This window comes from Telopea speciosissima, chromosome 1, assembly GCF_018873765.1.
Source record: "Telopea speciosissima isolate NSW1024214 ecotype Mountain lineage chromosome 1, Tspe_v1, whole genome shotgun sequence".
NCBI classification, from domain to species: domain Eukaryota; kingdom Viridiplantae; phylum Streptophyta; class Magnoliopsida; order Proteales; family Proteaceae; genus Telopea; species Telopea speciosissima.
Genome location: NC_057916.1, coordinates 73,146,468 through 73,170,666, shown reverse-complemented (window position 1 = coordinate 73,170,666; position 24,199 = coordinate 73,146,468). Strand labels below are relative to the sequence as shown.

The 24,199-nt window shown below is 40.4% G+C and overlaps 1 protein-coding gene across 1 annotated transcript; it reads left to right on the top strand.

Moving 5' to 3' along the window:
* Window positions 1-9,125: 9,125 nt before the first annotated feature.
* Window positions 9,126-23,792, top strand: LOC122654307 (very-long-chain aldehyde decarbonylase GL1-5-like). Its single transcript, XM_043848343.1, has 9 exons — window positions 9,126-9,151; window positions 9,245-9,477; window positions 9,598-9,817; window positions 12,251-12,626; window positions 12,723-12,830; window positions 14,099-14,299; window positions 23,134-23,232; window positions 23,327-23,509; window positions 23,661-23,792. The coding sequence occupies exons 1-9, from the start codon at window positions 9,126-9,128 to the stop codon at window positions 23,790-23,792; spliced, it is 1,578 nt and encodes a 525-aa protein (XP_043704278.1).
* Window positions 23,793-24,199: the final 407 nt, after the last annotated feature.

Below are 24,199 nucleotides of genomic sequence, written 5' to 3'. Positions count from 1 at the left end.
AGAGTATACGACGTTATTCATCAATATAGGGCAGAAAGAATAGAGAGTGTCCAAGGAGAGAGATAGAGATAGAGAGCACTGACATAGCCTACGTCACTTGCTTAGAGAGAATTTTTTGTAATGTAATTAACTTTTGGGAACAAGAAGTTTATTCGAACGTGGTTCCTGCGTCTAGACACAAGCCTCTGCGAAATGATCGTCCCACATCCATGCTAGGCGAAAATCCTATATCTGTTGATGCTTCCACACGCACTCCCATTTTCCCCCCAAATTGGCACTGGTACCACACTACAGACAGAAAACTCTATCCCTTAGCTTTCTTAAATGATAAGGATGATTGGAAAAACTTATAGTAGTGCACAAAATGTATAATTTAGATAAGATAAATATTTTATCATGTGATTTATCCAAATAATTCCCCACATATGTGAATTTTTTTTTTGGTTAAAACCCAAATATGTGAACACGATATCATAAAAGCATCATTGGGTGTGAATTCCTTTTCGTTCTATCCTTGTAGGCAGGATACACAACTAATGTACTTACCATCCAGCCCACAAGAGATAGAGAGAGAATTTTAGATTTTTTTTTGGGTAGAAAAGATAGAGAGAGATTATAGATTAAAATCCTCTGTAGTGTGGGTATTTAACGATGCACTGAAGTACGGTCCTGAAAGCTCAACGTGTGGAAGAAGCTTCATCCAATGATGCGAGCTCGATACAAAATAGAGTCATTATACACTTATTACGAATTATGAATTATGACTATGCCAAACCTTTGAAATAGTACGTTGTTCACCTACGTATCACTGATACTTGACTAGTTGACTCAACTTTCCATTATACATTAATACGCGGCCTCGGAGTTGGATGGAAAGCTAATGGAGAGAACAACGGTGAAGGACCACGTCCTCTGTTCAATCTTTGTCGGTGGGTCTCTCATTTCAAACTCCAAAGAAAGATATCCCACACTCACGTTTGGACATTTAATGTATGTTTGTTAGCTGATTCCCACGTAAGCTGCCCGGAAGGACTGTGCTGCCTAGACATGGTGAGGCGTGCAATGATTGCGTTACCCCTACTCGGGCAAAGACTTTGGGTAGGGGTAAGGCAATCATTGCACACCTTGCCGTGTCTAGGCAGCACGGTCTTGCCGGGCAGCTCGGCAATAGTGGATCCAAATTGCATAACTAGACCACCAACTACCAACGTCCTAGCTCTCCCTACAACTTTCAAATTTTGAAGAAAAAAGTGTCGTCACTTCTCTTTCAGTCCGGAATTCCGTATCATGTCCTCATACAAGGACAGCAACTTTGCAACTTTTCTTTGGTAATTTTTTTTTATTTTGTCTTTGCTAAATATCAGTAAAAGAACAAAATTGAAATTAAAAAAAAAAATGTACACGACTGTAGTCTAAGTATTTCTAAACTCAAAAATAGTAAAATCACTCTACAACTAATGGTTTTTTTTTTTTCCTAAAGGTCAGCAATGTATTGATTATGGAATGAAAAGAAGATGTTACAAGATGAAAATCATAACAAGAAAGACAACAAAAGAAGGGCGACACCCCTTAGGTGAACCTGTAATAGGGCCGCCCCATGGCATCCCAGCTTACAAAGTGGGCAATGAAGCCTGGTGAAGGCTGCCAGGAATTAGATTCTTTTTTCTTTGAGGCGTGATTCGCAAGTGCATCTGCGGCTGCATTAGCTTCTCTGTAGCAACGAGTTATTCTCCATTGGATAGAGCCTAGATAGGGGGAGATTGACCACCAGCTTTGCAAGTAACTCCAGGGGATCTTATCGGAAAGAATAGTTGGCACTGCTGCTGCTGAGTCACATTCAATCCAGAGCTAGGGAATGCCCAGGTCACGAGCTTCTTTAATACCCACCATGAATGCTGCCACCTCAGCCATGAAATTGGTTCTAACTTCCAGGTAAGTGGCAAAGCACTTGATCGGAGTGCCATTGTGATTTCTAAAAATACCACCCGGACCTGAGGAGCTTGGATTTCCCAACGAGGACCCATCAATGTTTAACTTCAACTAGCCTGGAGGACGATGCTTCCATTTTACTTCCAAGATAGGCTTTGCAGGAGAGTTGGAGATGGGAATTCGCAGCATTCTAGCCAATGATAAATCATGCACTTACTTAATTCTTACCCTATCTGACTTGGATCAGTACCTCACTTCTCTGAAACACATTGACACCACCTGAGAGTGAGGTCTTTTAATATTATCAAATCTCCTTCTATTGCGCTCCAACCAAATCTGTTGACATGCAATAACAATGAGAGGTCCCCAGATAGTAGGAAGGGGAACAAGCTTAAGTTTTTTCCTCCACCAAGAAAATAAAAGCTGGATACTTGGGAACCCAGTCCAGCTTTCGTTGAACTGAAGCAATATATTCCTCCAAACATCACAAGAGAAGGAGCAGTTCAGAAAGATGTGTGTGCTAGATTCACAAGCAACACCATAAAGCACACACCTAGAGGCCAGTGCTACAGCCTTGCGTTGAACTTTGTCATCGGCTGGAAGGGCTCCATACATCAGATGCCATCCAAATAACAGAAGTTCGGGGCTGCAGGTTATTTTTCCAAATGGCCCATTCCCATTCCCAAGGCGGTGCCTTGGATCTAATTGCCTCCCAGGCTGATGCAATCGAGAATGGCCCTAAATTGGTGTGAGCCCATACACGTCGATCTAGCTTGTTGGAAGGGGGGGGCGTCCAATCTTTGGATGATATTTAGAACATGGTGGAGAGTTGGGTCAGATGTTGCCGGCAGATCCCAAGTACCTTCCATAAAAAAATCAAAAACTTTAGCCTCAAGAGTTCTAGGAATAAAATGGGGATGCATTAGGTCCTCCACGCTCTGGTTACCAATCCACTTATCATACCAAAAGTTAATTGAATGACCATCTCCCACAACCCACCGTTCAGATGTGCATACAAAGTTCCAGACCTTACGAAGACCTGGGAGGATAGTTGAGGTTCCAATGGATTTTTTAAGAGATCCATCGGCCTTAACTAATCTCCCCCGCATGAAGCCTGCAAAGACAGAGGTGTCCGTTTTAATGGACCAAGCTAGTTTAGATAGAAGGGCCATATTAAGCTCACTTAGGCGACGGATCCCAAGACCTCCTTCGCTTTTTGGCTTACAAACACTGTCCCACTTGACTGTTATGGCTTTAGTGCTACCAGACACTCCACACCAGATGAAATTGCGAATCCATCGTTCCATGAGAGCAACATAAGAAGCTGGCCAAAGGTAGATGGAAAAATTATGAACAGGGATACTTCCCATAGCTGACCTGACTAACTCCACTCGCCCTGCCATGGAGAGAAGGCGACCCTTCCAAGCTGCCAATCTTTTTTTGAATTGATCTACAAGTGGAAGTATCATATCCCTTTTCGGCCTACCTTTGCTCAGTTGAACCCCCAAATATCTCATAGGGAGGGAACAAATAGGAATCTGCAACTCCAAGAGCAGTCGCTGTTGTCTCGGCACAAAGATTCTACCTATAAATACTTTGCTCTTAGCAAGGTTAATTTTTTTACCCGAGTAGGAACCATAATTGTCAAGGAAAAGCTTCACCTGTTTAACACTCTGGATATCTGCCTTCATGAAAATAAAAAGATCATCAGCATATAAGAGATGGGAAGGGGTAAACACCTGGCGTGGGCCTGGCAGTGCTGCAATTTTGCCCTTCTGACGAAGATCACTGAGTCCTCTGCAAAGAACCTCCTCTGAAAGAATAAATAGGAGGGGCGAAAGAGGGTCCCCTTGGCGCAGACCCCTTTCCACGCTAAAGAACCCCACCGGGCCACCATTGATCAACACTGAGATTCTTGAAGAGAGTAGAATTTGATGTACCCATGAAATCTATAAATTTGAAAACCCAAATGCACTTAGAACATCAAAGAGATAGGACCACTCTAGAGTGTCAAACGCCTTTTGGATATCAAGCTTCAAGCCCATACCTCCTCCTCTGCACTTGACTGACACTAAATTTGTAAGCTCAGAGGCCACCCCAATATTTTCAAAGATGACTTTTCCTTTCTGAAAGGCTCCCTGCTTTGCCGAAACTAGTTTTTGGAGAATAGAAGAGAGACGGCTAGCCAATATCTTCGGTATAAGCTTGAAAAAGAAATTCCCCAAGCAATTAGGTCGGTACTGCCTCACCTTGTTTGCATTATCAACTTTCGGAACCAAGGTTAAAAAATTGTAATTTACCCCCTTAGTTACCACTCCTCTGAAAAAATTCTGGACACCCCGACAAACATCTCTCCCTACCGTGTCCCAGCAAACACAATAAAAAGTACCAGGGAAGCCATTTGGGCCCGGGGCACTAGAGGGATCCAGATCAAACACTGCAGCCTTTATTTCATCAGGAGAGGGGATCTTGGTAAGCATCCCATTCTCCTCCTCTGTAACAATGCTAGGAATCACTAGAAGCAGGTCAGCCTTCTTGATGGAGTCTCCTCTTTTGAAAAGAGCTTCAAAATGCTTAGCCATACAAGACCCTATGTCTCCTGGATTTGTTAAGACCGAATCATTTTCTTTTACTATTTCTTGAATAGAGTTGCGAGCGTGCCTGATTTTAGCTGACAGATGGAAGAACTTCGAACAACGATCTCCATACTTTACCCTTCTCTCTCTAGCCTTTTCACTCCACAACTTCTCTTGGAGCAAGACAGCCGCATCATAGTTTCTCCTGGCTTCCAATTCTTGCTCATAGAGATCTCCTGGATCCTCTTGAACATCATCCAAGGCATTTTGGGCTGACTCAAGCAAGGCCCTAGTCCGAGAGACATCATGATCTATGTGAGGGAAGACTTCCCTAGCCCAATTTAGGAGAGGACCTTTCAAGCGCTTAAGCTTTTGGGCCACAACAAAGAGAGGGGAGCCATGCACTGGTTCAGCCCAAGATAACTAAACAAACTTTCTGAAATTTGCATGCTCAGCCCAAAAACGTTGCATTCGAAAAGGCACATTATGTGGGCGGCTGGGATACTCACAAGAAACAAGAAGCAGGGAATGGTCCGAGGGTCCCCTGACCAAGACCCGTTGAATGCCTCCAGGATAGTGCTGCCACCATAGGTCATTAACAAAGCTGCGATCCAAGACTGCTAACATTCCCTACCCTTCTGTTGTTAGTCCAGGTAAACTTGGCACCCGTGGAGGGGATTGGAAAATGAGAAGCTGCCTCCACCATGGCTGCAAACTCTTCAGCAGATCCAATATTAAAGCGACCCGAACCTCTTTTTTTGAAAGAGAACATGCATGCATTAAAATCACCCATTACAAGCCAAGGACGACCATTCCCAGCAAGAGACACCAAGTCACACCACAGCTGACGACGCCCAGACTGAAACAGCTTACGTGGACCATCGAAATGAGACTTGTAATGCCGTTGACCTCAACCTGGAGAGAGATCTGCTGATCCGATTGTAAAATAACCACTGGCCTCACCAACCCTTCCTGCCATAGAAACCAGATGTTCGGATTGCCTTCATGCCTGGAGTTTGAAATTAACTCTGCTCTAAACCCCAGCTGAGAGAAGAAAACCAATGGGCATCTATCCACTTCAATCTTGGGTTCTACCAAGCAGAGAAAATCCAGCTTATGCTCATTTGCAGTCAATCGTAAATGAGCTCGAGCCTTGACATTGCCAATGCCCCTGACGTTCCAGTAGATGCACTTCATGAGGAAACTGAGGGGAGATCACCTTGGCGCCCTTGCACGACCCCCTGCTGCTGGGACTTGCTTGTGGCTGCAGCCACCATGTCCATCTCCACATCACGGCGGCGGCGATGAGTCCCTGCAATGATGTTGGCTTGCTCCACGTTCTATCTCGTACCTGGCGTCTTCTTGTCACCTTTGTGAATGCAGCATCACCTTCTGCATCCAAAGCTAACTCAGGCTGGGCATGCGTAACCACGGCTGTGCGACCCTGGTTCTAGCTTGTGACAGCAATAGGCGAGAGATCCACTTCTAGTCGACCTTCTCCATGGCTGGTCCATCTCGAAGGGTCAGCCGGGCTATGGTTGTCTAGCCATGAAGGAACCACGAGTTTAGGCCCATGTGGCTGTGATGGGGACACGTGGGTGGGACTTGCCAAATTTAAATGTGCTTCAACAGCAACGTCTCTACCACCTTCTTCGCTAGAGGAAATCTCAGTGTGCTCATTTCTGATTTGGGGTGATTGAGTGAGTGGGACTCTACTAACTTCCATGTCAGCCGATTGAAGATTATCCTCTTGGATAACCACATTGGATCCCAAGATGTGCGCCTCGATTAGGAGAGAATGAAGTGTTGTGACCTTATCATACACCTCGATTGGGGGAGATTGAAGTGTCGTGACCTTATCATACTCCTCGGCTGGGTGAGATTGATGAGCCGTGTCATGTTCTAACTCCTTCGTCGGACTACCATCGTGCTGAACATCCCTTCTCACCAGGGACCTGCGTTGTCGTCGTCGTCGCCGTCGCCTTCTAGGAGGTAAGACCTGCTCGGATTCTGCACCTGGAATGTCCCCTCCATTAGGCACTGCTGGTTCTCGCTGAGGGCAGCCTTCAGGTTTGTGTCCATATCGGTGACAACTTGTGCAACGCGACGGAGGATCTTCATAATCCACCGTCTGCTTGAAAATAAAGAGTTCAGAAGAGGCTTTTTGTTCCCTTTCAACGTAGACCTCTTCCACTCTAGGACAAGAAATATCAATGTCCACGCAAACTCTTGCGTAGCGACCATAGAATGAACCAGTAGTCTTGCGATCAATAGCGATAGGCCTTCCCACTGCTTTCGCGATAGAGAAGAGAATGTCCTGGTGCCAATATTCCTAAGGTAGCATGGGGAATCGAATCCAAGTGAGTCGATGAGTTGTGGTTTGGGCATCAACCTGAAAATCTTTACGCCATTGTTGGAAACGTAGGATCTGGCCTTCGACACGAACCGGTCCTTTTCTCCAGACACTGGTCATATCACTCGCATTCTGGAACATGAAAACCACAAATCCTTTGCCGATAGACTTCACCTCCACTGAGTCCTTCAATGCCCAGGCCTTAGCTACATCTCGGACTTTGCCCATTGTAGTGAAACGGAAGTTCACCCTACCCAGTAGAGCATACTGCATCTTTTCCAACTGAGCCATATACGCTGCCTGGGGAATTTTGATTCTAGTGAGACTGCCATCCCTCACTGGAGTGGGGAAATTAGCGATCTTTGGCAGACGGGGCTTGGAAACTGCAGCGTAGGACCGAGGAGGGGCGGTGGGTTCCAGCGTGCCCACATGAGCCGGGAAGCCAAGGAAGCCACCCAAATCTTTGACCATAGTAAATTCACCAAAAAAACACCCCTGTTATCAAACAAATTCCAATTCGGAACATCGATTGCCTTCCAAAATGGAAATTCCTCTTCTCCCCAAAATAATGGTTCAAATTCTACAACTAATGGTAAATCTATTCTACAGTTTGTTTATCAAGATTGGATTTGCCTTCAGCCCTGTTTGTCTTCTATCCGATGGAAACTATCTCATTGCTTTCGTGAAGTAAATCCAATAGCAGATTTCTTGGCTAAGAACATTGCTAAAAATTCCATATCTACAAACTCTCCGAAATTCCCTCCTTCGGTGCAAGATGATTTCTTAGCGGATGCTCATTGTAGACTGAGATATCGATTTCGTAATATGCAATTTTCTTGTTCTTTTTCCTGTTGATGCCAATGCCATAGATGGGGCTAAGGGATTTTAGCACTTTGTTTTTAGTTCACTTTGACCTATAATTCTCCTTCTTTTTTTTTTTTTTAAGTGCAAATGACCTTTTAGCGAAAAAAATCACTCTACAACTAAAATCACACCTTCGGTATTTCCATCAACAGAGAAATAACCCACAAGAGATCTATCTATTCGGCAAACCTTACTTGAGAAACTATTGATAAACCTTAGCCAAGTTTTCCGTACAATGATTTCAAAGGGTCAAATTAATATAATATATGTTATGTGTGTTTCTCGAATTCTTGTACCTATTTCGAAGATTGATCCGTTCCGATATTTTTGGTGGTGACTCAAATGAGATTTTTTTATAAGGCCTGTGATGGCAGTGGAGAGATAACTGATCTCATTTGGGGTATAGGGGCGAAGCTTCGCGATACAGTTTGATCCGACCCAATAGATCGACCCGACTTGGAGGAGTATTACCATGTTTTCGTGTGTTGTTGTGCAAGCAAGTGAGATGTTAGATTTGGGGATTTTGTGTTAGGGTTTTGAGAAGATTGGATTTACCTTCTTCCACTATTTGGGTGTTCTTGAGAGATCTCCACTATATCTTCTTCCATCACACAATGAATCATATTCACCTTCGCCCGTGGATGTGACAGAGCTCGTTAGAGCAAGTGGGGAAAGTCTATACCAAGTTGTAATGTAAATCTTGATCTTTATTATTAAGATATTCCTTGAAATACACAAGTGGTAAAATTGTGATAACAGAAACACAAATTTTAGAATACACAGGTGGTTAGATACACGTTGCTCTGAGCGGTAATGTTAGGAATGTATCCTTATCACGTAGCACATCATATTAATTATGTCTACAATCTACCTTGACAGTTTGTGTCTTTTTCTTTTTAATATACATGAGCTTTTTAACAAAAAAACAAGTGGAATTCGGGACTCAGCTAAGTCATTTCTATGTTATAAATAGTCCTAGGAGCAGAGATACCAGCACGTATCTTTTTTGAGAGGTTAAGGTAGAACTGAAGAAATGGCATCCAAACCAGGTCTCTTGACTGACTGGCCATGGCAAAAGCTTGGAAACATGAAGGTACTACTACTACCTGACCCTTTTCATTACCATGTAACATTCCACCACATTTCATCATCTTCTTCTTGTTGTTCTAATGAGGGTTTGTTGTGTTTGAAATGAAGTATGTGGTTTTGGTGCCCGGGCTGGTACATAGTGTATGTTCATTTATGACCAAAGAAGAGAGAGAGAGAGAGGGACATAACAGTCTTGTTCATCTTACCAATCTGGCTGTGGAGATTGCTTCACAGCTAACTATGGATAAGCTTAGCTCGTTACCAAACTTCCAAATCCAAACACAGGATAGTAGACAAAGGCATTGAATTCGAACATGTGGATAGAGAAAGAAACTGGTGGGTGATGAGTTGTCATTTTCTTTCATTTGTTATTTTTGTCTAGCTTTCCTCTTGTCTCCCTCATTTGGTTGATTTGATGGGAAATAAATTGAAGGGATGACCAAGTCATTCTGAGTGGCATTCTAACCTACGTTGTAGTTATGTATCTTCCCGGAAGTGCTAGAATGCCATTGTGGAAGTGGAATGGTCTTGTTCTTACCATTCTTCTCCACATGGGTCCAGTGGAATTCCTGTATTATTGGTTTTACAGAGCTTTGCACCATCATTTCCTTTATTCTCGTTACCATTCACACCATCATTCATCTATTGTTACTGAGCCCATCACAGGTAATTAATTAACCCACAGCCACTGTTTCTTAATTCTCGATCTCTTATAATTTGTAAGTATATTTCACTGCTACTTCATGCATTTATACTGATAATCTTTGATGCTAATTTTGGTGGCAGCTGTTATTCATCCATTTGCAGAGGAACTGGTTTATTTTCTACTGTTTGTAATCCCGATGTTGAGTATTTTATTCACTGGAACTGCCTCTGTGGGAGTGATGGTAGGGTATGTAACTTACATAGATTTTATGAACTACATGGGTCATTGCAACTTTGAGCTGGTTCCAAAGTGGGTGTTCAACATCTTTCCTTTTCTCAAGTACCTTATGTATACTCCATCGTAAGTTTTCAAAGCTCCTTCCCTAAGTTCTATAGTTTTTTTTTATCTCGTATATTGTCAGCTTAAATCCATTTTACCTACTTTCTAGGGTTCCAGGGGTTGTGGTGTTAATTTCGTGCATCCTAGTGTTAGGACATAGGGACGGCGTGTTGGGCACGATTGGGTGGCGTTCTCTTTCCCTTTATTTATTTACTGTTAGGTGGAGGGACTCCCAGGTTTATAAGGGGGCTCTATGCTTGTTAGTAGCTGATGTGGGACTAATCTGGGGGTCTATACTGTAGACACGTGGATACGGTGGGCTTGTTAGTACCCGATGTGGGACTAATCTCCCAACACTCTCCCGAACATGTGGTAGCATCGACTGTGCACACATGGATATGGTAAAAACACACTCTGATACCATATAAGTTTCCATCCAAAAAGTTCAAACTGTTAGGTGGAGGGACTCCCAGGAATAAAAGGGGGCTATAGGGTTTGCTAGTGTTATGACATATATGGATTCAAAATCAGTCAAAATCAGTCCATGGTCAAGAACATGGAACCGTGGTACAAAAAGGAACAACAATTTTGAATCCTTATATGTCATAACAACTAATAACCGACATGAGACTAATCTCCCAACAATTTTTGTTGGGGGTTCGTAGTAAACCTAGCTTTTTGAGCTCATTATTCACTAAAACTGAATTTTAGTTTGGGGCTCCCTTAATAAGACCAGGCAAAAGCTAGTAGTAAATTAGCTTGTGGCCTACACTCGAACAGTAGCATAAATATATTTTGGGGTGCTGTTTTCTGGGTGGGATGTAGAGGCCATGCCGCGTGCGCCTGCCAATGATAGCGCACGCGGTGGCACAAAAGGAGGTGAAATTTCCGCCATACATGGGGGCATGACTGCCATTCTGGCCCCTGTTGTGCGAGGGTGTGGCCCCTGCGTCCACGCAGAAAATATTCTCCCATATATTTTCCCACCCTCCCATGTGTGCAACCCAAAGACTGGTCTGTATACAAAACATGGTGGCCACATATTATACTTCTATTGGAGCGTGATTGCATGTATAATTAATGAGCATGGTGTCAACCTCAAGACTCCCAAAATTTCACGTCAACTAGCCTTGTGTAGACACATCCCCATTTTGTAGCTCTAGAGACTATCTTGGTGATGATGAAATAGGGATTAAAATCCTCTGCAGTGCACCGATCTGGTGGTGCATTGTGGTGCGGCCTTGCAAGCTCAACACGTGGATGAAGCATCATCCAATGGTGCCAAGCTCTCGAGAAGAAAAAAAAAAAGTGCAATTAAGCTTGGCACTGTTGGATGTCGCATCATTCACGTGTTGAGCTTGCAAGGCCGCACTGCAAAGGATTTTTTGCCAATGAAATAGATATTGAAAAAACACTGCGTCTATCTCCTCAAATTGAAAGGTTTTAAGAAAATGACCAAAAATGCTCCTAGTCAACTTGATCTGTTAGGTTTTTGAAGTAATCTTTTTTTTTTTTTTTTTTGGTATGGATTTTTTAATTAATCCAAATTTCACAATTAGGTGTGTTTTATCCAAGAATAAATCCCTTTAGTATTAAAATATGATGTCATCACCTTTTGAAATCAATGGGTTTCTTTCCTGGAGTAAAAGAGAGATTATATTTGAAGATAAAAAATAGGGGGATTTACATCCTAAAGAATTTCTTCTCATTGGCATCATCCCTTATAAAAGCGGATAATGTCTCTGAGACTTGACAAGAATGGAGGAAATCAGCTAAAAATTTTATTTTTTTACTCAACCTATCAGGACCCATAGCGGTGGTGGATGTTGGGTGGGATACTTGGGTTAAAGGATGCATGCCAAGCACCAATATGGGTAAGAGGATTGGATCCATTGACCACAGCCTTAGGCTTGCTTTTAACAAGCCATGCCAAACCGCCAAAGCAAGTCTAGGTCGATCTACATACCAATGGATAGGGCAATTACTGCATCAAAATCTCAACAATGACTCACGTCTCTGTCCCCGAACCCCCCTTAATTTTGATGACAGTTCCATTAATGAGGATCTCATAGTATTATGGCCCATTCCATTAGTACTCATACACTTCATTTATTTACTAATCATCTATTCAATATAAATTCATGTATTAGGATCCATCTTTACAAACTTCTTGTCGACTGAATTGTATTTAGGGAGAAAGTTACAAAAGAATCCGTACACGGACAGTATGTAGATGATCGATCATTTACCCTTGCATTTATACCCAATGTTTTAAAAGATGGTCCACCAACCGTTTATTCATGTCGGCTTCGCGGTCCAATTCCAAAGATGTGTCATTACTTTGAGTAATAGTTATGTCCTTAATTTAGACTTTGATAATTAGCAAAATCCAACAAAAAGTGTATAGACATGGTTTCTAATGCTTCATACATAAAATGTACCAAATATAAACAGGTTTCATTCTCTTCATCATACGCAATTTCGCACCAACTACTCCCTCTTCATGCCTCTCTATGATTACATATATGGAACCATGGACAAGTCAACAGACAAATTGTATGAAGATTCACTCAAGGGAAGGAAAGAGACACCAGATGTGGTACACCTGATTCACCCAACAACACTTCAGTCCTTCTATCATCTACCACCGGCCATCGCCTCGCTCGCATCTGAGCCTTACAGCTCCAGATGGTACTTATCGATGTTATGGCCGATTCCATATGGGTTCATGTTGTTCACATCCATAATTGGTTCTACCATTACAGTGGAGAGGAACATATTTCATAAACTCAAGCTGCAAACATGGGCAATCCCAAGATTTAGTTTCCATGTAAGAATGTGTAGCTTTCGATCTCCTTCTTCTTAATTATCCCTATATGATAGCTACTTTTGTTTTTCCAATGACAGGTTGGGCTTTGCCTTGCAGTACTCTTCATCGAGCCAAAAGGATACGATCAACAATTTGATTGAAAGAGCTATTTTTGAGGCCGAGAATGAAGGTGTTAAAGTGTTGAGTTTAGGTCTTCTAAATCAGGCAAGTTTGTACTTCATACATTAGGGGGATTTATGTAAAGTATACATTACCTAAATATTTTTGAAAGATTAAAACATTCTTCAAAATAAACATATATTGGATCGAAGGAGAATTTTCAACCTGAAAGAAAGAGGAGGTAGGAGTTAGGAGTTATTATTTTGTTGGTAAAAGGAAATCATTTATTGAAGAAACGTAAAAGCTCATGGCTGTGAATTACATAACTCAAGAAGCCATGAATCGAAACTGAGTCATTCTATGGTACACGTTATCGATAGGGCCTTTCTTGCTAGGGAGTCAACCATACTATTGTACTCCATTGGAATTAAAGAACAGATAAAGATACCGAGAAAACATTAATTTTTGTACTTCAATTAAAGGCTCTGTTTGTCTCAGTTTACTTCATGTAAAAATTTTAATGTTGGAAAAGTTTTCCAAAGGTTGTTTCCACTTTCCCTTGAAAAATAAACATTAGAATATTTTTCGAAGTAAAATTTTTCAGGTAAAATTTTACGCCAAAACAAACGGAGCCTTAAAGGGACGTTCTCTGGTCACATGTTTGCTACGCTCAGATATAGGAGCACATGAAATTACGGCTCTGCCCGTAAAATAAAAAATCTCATCCATATTGATGCTCTTTTGTGCAATCTCATTGACTCCATGCTGGTGCAGGAACCACACAACGAGACAGTGATATCTTGCTCTTATTTTTAATATTTTTTTTTTACGGATCTTTAACAAATAATAAAAAAAAATTATAAGAAAATCAACTGTCTTGCCTCCTTGCATTGATACCATATTCATTTGGAATCCAACTTGAAGAACGCTTAGGTAAGTAATGAAAAAGGTTTTTAAATCTTCGAAAGACTACTTGAACTTTGGACATCTCAAAGGGAATAGTCATTGTGGGAAGGAGGACTTACCACACAATGACTGGATACCCATTCAGATAGGCTGGTATCGGCCTAGATCGATCAATTTATCCCTAATTTTCATTAAAAATCAATTCTTTTTTGATGATTTTACCTTTATTTCGATATCAATACTCAATCCAAGATCGATCAGGTATCGATATCGAGCAAGATATCGGTATCGGCCTTGCTTGATATCAATACCTCAAACCATGAGGAGGATTACTATGGAATATTGGTGTCATGACTACATTGCCACTTGCACTTCATCATTTACACTTTTAATTTTTCTTCTTGCATGATGGAACTGATATGCTTATATTTCACTGTAATATCAAACAAATACATTGTGATCAACAGGGAGAGCAATTTAATGGAAATGGTGACGTTTATCTTCAAAAGCACCCAAATCTTAAGATCAGAATCGTAGATGGAAGCAGCTTAGCTGTTGCCGTGGTGCTTCATTGCATTCCCAAAGGAACAAAACAAGTGCTTCTGAGAGGAAACATCTCTAAGGTTGTTTGTGCTATTGCCAAGAATTTATGTCAAAGAGGAATCCAGGTACTAATTCCTTTTTTGTCTCATTCAAACTCTCTACAAATTTATCCATGAGAGAGAGAGGGCTCGATTTCAAGTGGATGAGTTTAAGACATTTTGACTCATTTTAACCAATTCTTTTTATTTTTGGCGGGGAATCAGACCATTGATATGCATAGTCTTTGAGTGTGTTTGGTAACGTTCAGAACAGTGTTCTGAACAGTTCTTTTGTTCAAAAAGAACAAAAAAACATGAAAAAGTGTTTGGCTTTGCGGTTCGTTTTTTCGTTCTTTTAGAACGAACCGGAGGTCTTGAGCACCAAAAGAACGTTCTTTACAGACCGTCTCTGAGACAGTCTGCAAAGAACAAAGAACGACGTGAGCGACGGATAGAAGGCAAAACCTTTGATTTTTTGGAGAAAAAACACGACTCTCTCATCTCTCTCGCTCTGCTACCACGAATTTGGGAGACGACGAAGGGCTCACTCTGCACACTCTCACTTGCTCTCTCTCCCTCTCTATCTCTCGCATGCTGGTAACATTGTTTCCCTCTCTCCCTCTCTATCTCTTGCACTCTCTGCACTTCTCTCTCGCTCTTCCCCGTTCTCTGTCTCACTCTCTCCTTCTCATATACTCTCTCTGTGTCGTTGTTTTGATTCATTTCAGCTCTCTGTCTCTCTCTCTCTCTCCCTCTCATACTCTCCCTCTCACCGTCTCTGTGTGGAGATTATGGAAGACTGATCCAAAATTTTTTCGATTTTGTCTCAGGAAGTGGATCTGCACCCTACAACCGAAAACAACAGATGGATCAGCACCCCTTTGCTTCCCATTTTGTCTCAGGTAATTTTATATCTCAGATCTAGTGTAGTCTACTTTTTTTTTCTTTTTAATTTTTTTTCCTGCTGTAACGGATCAGCACCCCTTTGCTTCCCCTTTGCTTCCCATTTTGATGCATTACAATATGGATGACAAATAAAAATGGTTTTGATTTTACAAGTTGGTATGCCTCTAGATGATTCCATGGTAAATTTTGTGAAGTTGGAGTTTTCTGGTTTACTCTCTTCTGTCTTTGATCAGTAAATTCAAGGTGCAAGAATTGCTTGCACTATAGCTTGACATGGGGAATAGTTTTGCAAATTGAATCATAAGTTGGGACAGTTGGTTGAATAGTTTTGCCACTCATCTTTTGACTTGCATTTTTTTTATTTTTGTTATTAATTTGTTAGGATTTCTTTTTCCATTTTTATTGCTATTATTTCTGCTACTGTATTTTTTACCACATGTTCCAGAGACCTGGAGAAATAACATTAAATAAGAAACCATCATTATAACTCCTACAATTGATTCATAATATCATTTATATCAATTCCAAAATTGGTAATTGTCCTGAACATCCTGAAATGTCTAGGAAGCATGTGATGCAGTCATTGCTAATGGATATTTTCTATCCACAATGGACTAGTTTCCATTGTCTGACCCCTCAAAGAAAGCATAGTCCACAGGGAAGTATTCATTGCCATAGAGGCTAAGGAATGGGTAGATATTAACAGTGAAAGGGGCATCATTCTCATTGAGGTACTGAACTATTTCAATTGTAAGTTCACGTATGTCTGACCTAAAGTCACCAGCAGAAGGGACTGGCTTTCAAACTTTACTGGCTTTGTATCCTCATTTAAGGCTTTCTGAACATTCTGCAAGGCAGGCAGGGTGACTTGTGAGAAGGTGCCATTGTATGTACTGATATACATTATCCTTCCACACTAATCTGATTCAGTTTCCCATTCAAACTCAATCACCTCTACCCAAGGCAACCCACTCACGTGTATTAGTGGAAATCGATTCACATAAAATATGTTGTTATGGTTGAGTTTCCCATTGAAACTCAACTTCCTATCCACGGCAACGTGATTGCATTGAGAAGATAGGAATCCCACTATAGAGTCCTATGCCATCTTCTCTTGTATTGGAAACCGTATTCCCTAGGGTTCCCTTTGTAATTCTTGTATATATATCCGTCTCATTGAGATTGTTAAACATGAATGAAATAATTCTTTACTGATATGGTATCAGAGCTGGGCTGGCAGTGGGTCTAATCGTCGCTCCACGGGAGCTTATACGATATTTTTGGGTCCTACGTTGATCTCCTGGAACTCTCGCAAGCAGAAGACTGTAGCTCGTAGCTCCATTGAATCTGAGTATAAAGCGCTTGCTGATGCGTCTGCAGAGTTAATTTGGTTAGAGGCGCTCTTCAAGGAGATTGGGTTCCCTCTCAAGGGTCCCCCGGTGCTGTGGTGTGACAACATCGGTGCCACTTACCTGTCCGCCAATCCTGTCTTCCACGCCCGTACTAAGCACATTGAGATCGATTTCCACTTCGCCAGAGAACGGGTTGCCAATCGCCAACTCTCTGTTCAGTTTATTTCCACAACCGATCAAATCGCTGATGCACTTACCAAGGGTCTCTCCACCAGTCGTTTTCAGTTCCTTCGTGACAAGCTGAAGGTCCACCAAGCTGACCCTCCACCTTGAGGGGGTGTATTGATATACGATACATTATCCTTCCACACTAATCTGATTGAGTTTCCCATTCAAACTCAATCACCTCTACCCAAGGCAACCCACTCACGTGTATTAGTGGAAACCGATTTACATAAAATATGTTGTTATGGTTGAGTTTCCCATTGAAACTCAACTTCCTATCCACGGCAACGTGATTGCATTGAGAAGATAGGAATCCCACTATAGAGTCCTATGCCGTCTTCTCTTGTATTGGAAACCGTATTCCTTAGGATTCCCTTTGTAATTCTTGTATATATATCCGTCTCATTGAGACTGTTAAACATGAATGACATAATTCTTTACTGATAGTATGTCTGGAGGAAGGGTTCATTGCCCACAGCAACATACCTGCAAATTTTAATGGTTGTTGTTGGGAAGGATGGGATTTTGTGAAGGTATCATGATCAAGGAACTGAAATTGAAACAATTAATATCAAATTTTTGAAAACAAACACCAACTTTGCAGAGCAGTTCCCTGAAGAAAATGACTGGCTGGAAGATTAAGGAACTGAAAGAAGAGCATACCAATGCTAATGGTAAGATGGCTCGTCCTAGTTAAAAATGTCCGCTTTCAGGTGGCATTAAAACAGAAACAGAAGTGATCACAAAAAAATGGACACTCACGAGCTGACACCCATTTTCAGAGAACACCCCAACAAACAGAGGAATTTGAATAAACGACCTGCAAAATTGCAGAAACTGCATTGCTATCATTGAAAACAAAGAAACCCATCAAGTAGAAAGGGAAAATGAAAAGAAGCTGAAGATAGAATGGATTAAAACGAAGAAAAAGAAGTAGAAAGAAAAAAAAAAACAGTCTCAAAGAACAATACCGAGAAGGAAGCAACAATATAAAGAGGTAGCAATGGGCTTTTATGCACCACAAGCTACCAAGTGCACTAGGCACTTGTTCACTAAGCAGGGGTTGTTAGTAGGCCAATCCATGGAGTATTTCAGCCTTGAATTTGTGTTAAAACTAGTGAGCTCACATAGGGCTATTCAAAGTGGACAGAAGTTATATAACAAGAAACTCTCACAAGTCTTAACTATCCCCACTACATAATTTTGGACTTATTAGCGATTATTCCTTGCTTTGCTAGATCATTGGCTATCTCATTTGCTGACTTTGGCTTCTACTGGAATGAGGTATGACGTATTCTCTTAGGAAGCAATGTGAATGATGAAACAATTAAGGTGGGTATAAACACCAAGGCTAACTAGAGGCTTTCCTCATCCAACCAGTGACTATAGCTGAATCATCTTCCACCATGAAATTGACATAGAGCAAAACTGTTGTCTATGACCGGCCGAAAGATGATGATTTCAAGAGTAATAGGAGCTTCTTCTTTTTGGGGGGGGGGGGGGGGTAGTGGCAACACTTGTAGTATTGCTGAAATCGGAAGGCCAAAGGTGCAAATCAGAAGTCCATTTATTTATGTTATGAAGCATAGATGTGAGGTTTGGTTTAGAATTGTGAAAAAAAGATGACTCTTTGTTCTGTACTAACAATCCAATATATCCATGTATTCATCATAACATACCCTTCTGATGCTTGTTTTAAGCTTCTAATTGGCTGGGTATGCATTAGGAGCAGAATCATAGATCCATACTCAAATCACCTTTATCATTGTCCCATCCTCATGTAATGGAAAATCCAAACTACAGCATAAGTTCCTTCTTTATCAAGAAGAAAATTGTGGTTCCTTCTCTATTACCAACCAACAATTGGGTCTGCCTTTGTCCACTTGTGCAAAATTAACAGAATACCCTTCCATCTGCTTTATGGATCTCACTTCTCTTTTCTTAAATCTGTAGCTAGAGTTATTTATGAAAGACATCTCTAGCGCTCATGGGAGTTTGTAACTATAATTTGAGTTATATTAGGATTCTAGTAAGGCCAAAAGGGCCAAATCTGTTTGGTTAATACCTATATGTAGCCTTGAAAACAGCATGTTTGTATGGAATTGTTTGGGTCTTTTGGTTATGGTTGAGGAGTGGTTCTCTTTCAAGTGGACTAACCCTAGCTTTGCTCATTGTGATTAAGCCTCCTATTTCTCTCCATTTTTTTTAATCAACATTCTTCAATTCTTTGGTAATGACTATGACTTTTTTTTTTGGGTAATACATATTTTTATTTCATATTGTTTGTTACATAATGTATGTGTTATTATTCAGATATTATGGCTACTTCATCAAGGTCAAAAGGAAAATCAAAAGTTGGTCCTGTTTCTTGGTCCACTACTGAGGTTGCCTTACTAGTTAGGTTGATGGTAGATAATGTAAGGGCTGGCAACAAGAGTGGGGCAACCTTCAGCAAGAATGGGTGGGATGATATTCAGACCCGGTTAGAAACCACTCTTGGTAGGGTGTTCAATAGGGAACAGATAAGGAACAAGTTCAACAAGATGAGGATAGATTATGGAAGTTTCAAGTCATTGCTTCAAACTACGGGATTTGGATGGAACTCAATCACCCAGACAGTTACTGTTGACGATGACAGTGTTTGGGATAAAGCTATAGCGGTAAATACTATACTAATATCTTCTTTGGTTTGATCTAAATTATTATATTTAGTCTTATGTCGATTATGTAGTAAATATCTAATAATTTTTTTGATATTGTATATAGGCAAATTCAGGATGGAAAAAATTTAGGCATCAAGGCTTGGCACATTGGTCTGAACTCCAAATTATATTTGGAGATTCTTATGCCCGTGGAGATGGTCATTTGGATAACACGCAAGACTGGGTGACAACTAGGATTGATTATCTAGATGTTGATGATGAAATACCTACACCAACCCATACCACTTCAATGGGTCTAAATGACTTTGAAGTCAATGAGGTTGAGGAAGAGACTACAGTCCATAAACAAGATAGAACTCCAACAGCTAAACGGAAGCGAAGTATGAGCGGTAATGTGACAACTGATTTGGAATATGTTGGGAAGTTATGTCAGATAAAGATAGAGAAGGCAACTGCAAGTGCTGAGGCTACTTCTGAAGTTTCTGGCCATGGCACGTCAGTGACTCCTATCGATACTAGTGTTTTGGCATATACATGTGTCCTTGATGAGATACCTGATATAAGTAAGGACATATATTTGAAAGCCTTAAAACAAATTAGGGAGTCCGGACCGTGGAGGGAGTCATTCATTGGTTGTAGGCCTGACAGGAGGATGTGGCTGTTGGAGGAGTTATAGTGTGATGTTATTTAATTCTGTGTGGTGGTCTGAAACAATTTAGGTTGTGTTATGTTTAATTTGGATGGTATGATGATACAATCTTGTATTTTTTTTAATTTTGTGTGGTGGTCTGAAACAATTTAGGTTGTGTTATGTTTAATTTGGATGGTATGATGATACAATCTTGTATTTTTTTTTAATTCTGTGTGGTGGTCTGAAACAATTTAGGTTGTGTTATGTTTAATTTGGGTGGTATGATGATACAATCTTGTATTTTTTTTAGTTATGTTTGAAACAATTTACTTAATGTATTATGTTAAAAGTTTATTACTTGTTGTGTATATTTAGCAGTCATGACAACAATATACCAGTTCAATAATGACTCTTCAAGTGATGAGGATGACTTGATAATGGTAGCTGCAACTTTAGGTGCCGCACAATCTCTATATACAAGAGAACCTTGTAGCGATGGTAGACATCCAGGATCAATTATGGTCCATGAGGTTTTGAGTGGTCATGCGGACCGTTGCTTTCAGAAGTTCAGCATGGAAAGACATGTCTTCCAAAATCTATGTACACTGATGATATCTAGAAAGTGGTTAAAAAACAGTCAATATTTAAGGGTGGATGAACAAATAGCCATGTTTATGATGATAGTAGGAAGGGGTTTCTCTAATCGGGATATTCAAGAGGAGTGTCAATATTCTGGAGAGACCATTAGCCGTACATTCAAGTGTGTTTTAATGGCTATTGGAAAATTGGCAAAAAAAATGGTCACACCACCAAACATCGAGAAAATTCAATTAGACATGCAATCAAAACCAAAATACTATCCTTTCTTTAAGGTAATATACAATCAATACAAGTATTAAAATTCAATTATTTAAATTTTTCTTATTTTAGTATGGCAAGTTTATTTTATGAATCTGTTTTTAGGATTGTATTGGAGCAATAGATGGTAGTCATATTAGTGACATAGTGCTGCAACAAGATGCTAAGCGCTATAGAAATCAAAAGGGCATTACCCCACAAAACGTGATGTGTATATGTTCTTTTGATATGCGATTCACGTATGTTTATGCGCGTTAGGAGGGCAACGCTAATGATTGTCGTATATTTGAACATGCAAGGAGAGATCCAACATTACAGTTCCCACATCCACCTGAAGGTAAAACCCATTTAATCCTACTGATATATGAAGTACTTAATTTATTGGTAAAGTTGGGTTTTTTCTTACAATGGTTTGTATGTGTAGGAAAATATTATGTTGTAGACTCTGGGTATGCAAGTCAAGTTGGTTACTTGACCCCATTTCGAGGTGAGAGGTACAATATTCCAAACTACAAGGGAGCTGAGAGAAACCCAAAGACTGCTAAAGAGTTGTTCAACTACAAACATTCCTCACTTCGAAATGTAATTGAGCGTACATTTGGGGTTCTGAAAAATAGGTTTAGAATATTAAGACATATTACTAATTACTCAATCAGAGATCAAACTTACATTGTGATCGCCTGTTGTGAGTTGCATAATTTTATTCGTGACGAACAAGAGGTGGACAAAATATTTGCTGGTTTAAGTGCTGACGACAAAGTAGTCATAGATCCACTGAATCCTGTACACTTGCCTTATGATACATCAATGTCTACTCTCAATCAGAGAGAGAGTGCAAGAATCATGAATGGATTGCGGATAAACATTGCAAATGAATTGGCCATAAGTTGTAGGATGGCACAACTTACATGAGTTTCTTTTGTATTTGTTTGACCAAACTAGATATTCAATCAGAGAGACAATGCAAGAATGTGATTTGAATGAGTTTCTTTTGTATGTGTTTGACCAAACTATGGCTTGTTTATATAACTTATGTTGGATTTTACAGAGTGATAATCGCGGATATGGATTTTTTCAATGGATAGAAAAAGGCATGACTCATCTTCTAGCCAACAGACTAATGTATCAGTGGTTTGTCCCTCAGGCTCAACAGCTGTATCCGCTCCGTCTTCTTCGGAATTTCTGAAAGGTTATTGTAAGAGGGTAATTACATCCTCGGAGAATCATGCCAAGATGTTCAAAGACATCCTTCAAGGTCTTACCAAGTTAGACTTGGAGAAAGAAGAAAATTAAATCATGAGAGGGGTTGTCAAAGTTGTAATTTAATGACTTTAATTAACTATAAGTTGACATATTTTAAATTATGTTAAGTTTAGTAATTTATTAGATATTTTAATTTATGTTAAATATGGAACTTATGAGAAATTTTTAATTTATGTTTGTAGACAAACATGTATTTTGAGGTAAGAATGGCAATATTATAATTAACATCAAAACTGTTCTGAACAGATTTTACCAAACACCATTTCCGTTCTAAACAGTGTTCTTGAGAACGTTACCAAACGGTCATTTTCGGTCTCAGAACGACGTTCCAGATGAAGAACGCAAAAGAACGTTCTTAGTCAAGAACGGGCTTTCTTTGTTCAGACCGTTACCAAACGCAGCCTTAGGATACTGTACGTGAGGCACACTCCACAATTTTATTTTAGTGAACACATTCTTTGTCCTGGAGTGTGGCCCATGTGCTAGCATGGGGAAAAATGTGAGCATGTAGAAGTATTAGCATGGGCAAAATTTCTGCCTTTCATAGGGTGGGGGAAGGTTGGGCGATCTTTTCACCCCATATTGTGTCTGGGCGCAGGGGTTACAATCCCTAATCAGCTCTTTATTCCTTATTTTATTTATAAAAAAAAAAAAAAAAAATACCCTAAAAGGCAGTGTGGCCCTCCACCAGCATGGGGCCACTGTAAGGATCTCAAATCCTCTCCAATGACGTTTAAGCACCAGAGTCAATCTCCCGACCATGATCTGGATTCGTATGGAGCCCATCAATAAGGGTGGGATTTTATTCTTTCATGGGGGTGGGACAATCATTTCACAACCCTCTATGTCTGGATGAAGGGGCTACATTGTCTTTCAGGTCCTTTTTCCCTTTATTTATTTATTTATTTTTGTTTGATGGGGGAATGGGTGAGGAGTAGGGACGTTTAGGTATTTTCTTACTTTGTCAATTCAATTTTATATACAAGCCTCTCTTCTCTAATAATGGTAGAGTGGTGGAAACAGATAGGTGTGGTGTTCAAGGATAATTATGATAAGCTTAAGTTAGGAATCCCTACAGAGTTGTGGATTAACTTGGTCATCTCTACCAGTTACACCCAGAAGGTAAAACATTAATCATTGATCACCACTCTTTAATTATCTTCTTTAAATTGAGAATTTAGAGAATACTAATGAGAATGAGTTGAGAATAATGAAGGTGTGGTTGGTCGGAGATGGAGAGTTGAGTGAGAAAGAACAAAGAAGAGCACCGGAAGGGACACATTTCATTCCATGCTCACAGTTTCCACCAAAGAAGGTGGTGCGCAATAAGGTTTGTATTTACTACAATACCCCAGCCATGGTCATCCCCAAGGCTCCCCAAAATGTATACTCTTGTGAGGTAATTAATTAATTAATTAAATTCCAACTTAATTTGACATTATTTTGCTAATTTAAGATTTCAAGATCATTACTAGTTAGTTCTATAACTGTTTTGTATATATGTATGTATGTATGTATGTATGTATGTACATGTACTTATTAATAAACAGAATTGGCTGCCGAGGCGAGTGATGAGTACGTGGCGTGTAGCTGGAATTGTGCACGCACTGGAAGGCTGGGATGTACACGAGTGTGGGGACATAATGCTCGACATTGAGAAAGTCTGGCTTGCTAGTTGCTAGCCTTGGCCATGAATTCCGCCTTCAATTTCCATGCTCGATCACCCCATTGATCTGAAACGTATGAATGAATAGAGACTTTGAATGAAGGTGCCTGAAAACATTGAACTTAATTCAGGGGATACTGTATGCATAGTCTCTCTCTGAAAACTTTAAACTTAATTCAGGGGATAATGTATGAATAATCTCTCTTTCTCTCTCTCTCTCTCTCTTAATGGAATAATGTATGAAGCTTGCACCGTTGCAAACTGTACTAATATTAAGCTTCCATCTTAAAACCAATTGATTCAAAGTGGGGTGGCCTCTTGTGGCTCTTATACTTGGTAATCGGAGCATACACAAGTGATGTGAGATTACCTCAATACTCCCCCTTACGTTTGGGCCTTCTGGACTTTGTCCTCGTGGGTGGA

Excerpts from the sequence above, each read along its gene's own strand:
- LOC122654307 (XM_043848343.1), top strand. The coding sequence starts at position 9,126 with ATGTGGATAGAGAAAGAAACTGGTGG. Across the intron at positions 9,152-9,244 it reads ATAGAGAAAGAAACTGGTGG|GGATGACCAAGTCATTCTGA; the intron begins GTGATGAGTTGT and ends AATAAATTGAAG. Across the intron at positions 12,627-12,722 it reads TCCCAAGATTTAGTTTCCAT|TACTCTTCATCGAGCCAAAA; the intron begins GTAAGAATGTGT and ends TTTGCCTTGCAG.